The sequence below is a fragment of the Chiloscyllium plagiosum genome, chromosome 33 (genome assembly GCF_004010195.1).
Source record: "Chiloscyllium plagiosum isolate BGI_BamShark_2017 chromosome 33, ASM401019v2, whole genome shotgun sequence".
Lineage (NCBI taxonomy): Eukaryota > Metazoa > Chordata > Chondrichthyes > Orectolobiformes > Hemiscylliidae > Chiloscyllium > Chiloscyllium plagiosum.
The window spans coordinates 13,098,661-13,100,969 of record NC_057742.1 but is presented as its reverse complement, the minus strand read 5'-3'; the positions used below and the strand labels follow the sequence as shown (position 1 = coordinate 13,100,969).

Sequence of the window (2,309 nt, the reverse complement as noted above, 5' to 3'; positions counted from 1 at the left end):
CTTAATTTCTTTAGTCATCCAGCATTCCCTATACCTACCAGCCTTCCCTCTCACCCTGACAGGAATATACTTTCTCTGGATTCTTGTTATCTCATTTCTGAAGGATTCCCATTTTCCATCCGTCCCTTTACTTGCAAACATCTGCCTCCAATCAGCTTTTGGAAGTTCTTGCCTAATACCGTCAAAATTGGCCTTTCTCCAATTTAGGACTTCAACTTTTAAATCTGGTCTATCCTTTTCCATCACTATTTTAGAACGAATAGAATTATGGTCGCTGGCCCCAAAGTGCTCCCCTCACTGTCACCTCAGTCACCTGCCCTGCCTTATTTCCCAAGAGTAGGTCACGTTTTGCACCTTCTCGAGTAGGTACATCCACATACTGAATCAGAAAATTGTCTTATACACAATTAACAAATTCCTCTCCATCTAATCCTTTAACACTATGGCAGTCCCAGTCAATGTTTGGAAAGTTAAAATCCCCTACCATAACTACCCTATTATTCTTACAGAAAGCTGAGACCTCCTTACAAGTTTATTTCTCAATTTCCCTCTGACTATTTGGGGGTCATTAATACAATCCCAATAAGGTGATCATCCCTTTCTTATTTCTCAGTTCCACCCAAATAACTTCCCAGGAATATCCTCCCTCAGCACAGCTGTAATGTTATCCCTTATCAAAAATGCCACTCCCCCTCCCCTCTTGCTTCCCTTTCTATCTTTCCTGTAGCATTTGTATCCTGGAACATTAAACTGCCAGTCCTGCCCATCCCTGAGCCATGTTTCCGTAATTGCTATGATATCCCAGTCCCATGTTCCTAACCATGCCCTGAGTTCATCTGCCTTCCCTGTTAGGCTCCTTGCATTGAAATAAATGCAGTTTAATTTATTAGTCCTACCTTGTCCCTGACTGTTTGACTTGCTTCTGTTCTCAGCTGTACCCATCTCAGATCGATCTCTTTCCTCACTATCTCCTTGGGTCCCCCCCCACCTTACTAGTTTAAATCCTCCCAAGCAGCAAATTTCCCTGCCAGTATATTAGTCCCCTTCCAATTTAGATGCAATCTGTCCTTCTTGTACAGGTCACTTCTACCCCAAAAGAAATTCCAATGATCCAAAAATGTGAATCCTTCTCCCATACATCAGCTCCTCAGCCATGCATTCATCTGCTCTATCATCCTATTCCTGCCCTCACTAGTTCGTAGCACTGGGAGTAATCCAGATATTACTATTCTTGAGGACCTCCTTTTTAAATTTCTGCCTAACTCTCTGTAATCTCCCTTCAGAGTCTCAAATGTTTCCCTTCCAATGTCGTTGGTTCCAATGTGGACAATGACCTCCTGCTGGTCCCTCTCCCCTGTGAGAACATTCTGCACCCTCTCTGAGACATCCTTGATCCTGGCACCAGGGAAACAACACACCATTCTGCTTCTTCTCTGTTGGCCACAGAAACGTCTGTCTGTACCTCTGACTACAGAATCCCCTAATACAATTGATCTCTTGAAAGCCGACGTACCCCTCGTTGCATTAGAGCCAGTCTCAATACCAGAAACTTGGCTGTTCGTGCTACGTTCCCCTGAGAATCCATCACCCCTACATTTTCCAAAACAGCATACCTGTTTGAAATGGGTATACCCACAAAAGATTCCTGCCCTAGGTGCCGACCTCTCTTACCCTTCCTGGAGTTAACCCATCTATGTGACTGTATCTGAGACTTTCCCCCCTTCCTATAACTGCCATCCATCACATACTGTTGCTGTTGCAAATTCCTTATCGCTTCTAACTGTCTCTCCAACCGATCCACTTGATCTGATAAGATTCGCGTCCAACAGCATTGATGGCAGATATAATCTTTAGTAACCCTTATACTCTCTTTAAACTGCCACATTTGACAAGAAGTACATATCACTGCAAAGGCCATTTTTGCTCCTTCACAATCTACAGACCCAGAAAATACATCATCTTATTCTCTACAAACACTGCCCCAGGTTAAATTAATAGCTAGGCTTGTATTTTAAGTTTAGTCAAGAGACTTATCTCCAAAAACATAAAATCCACTATACTCACTACTGCAGCCTTTCTCTTGGACAGACTTAAAACAACAATTAACTTATCTGATTCTGTGTTGTGAACTTCGCCCAAAAGTTCATCCAAGATCAGTTGTGAATTTCACTGTTTGTTAATTTTCCCAGATGCACTCTGATGTCCAGCGATACACGAATTCAAACAGCAAAGGCGGTTACTGGGCAGGTTCTCTCGCGCTCTCTCTCGCGCGCTCTCTCTCGCGCGCTCTCTCTCGCGCTCTCTCTCTC

General features: G+C 43.5%; 1 protein-coding gene across 1 annotated transcript in view; it reads left to right on the top strand.

Moving 5' to 3' along the window:
* The window catches only part of kat2a (K(lysine) acetyltransferase 2A), a 44,166-nt gene that overhangs the window by 26,232 nt on the left and 15,625 nt on the right, over nucleotides 1-2,309 (top strand). Inside the window, exon 11 of the mRNA XM_043674630.1 lies at nucleotides 2,223-2,247. Coding sequence (XP_043530565.1) covers nucleotides 2,223-2,247 — 25 coding nt within the window. The remainder of the gene's footprint in view (nucleotides 1-2,222; nucleotides 2,248-2,309) is intronic.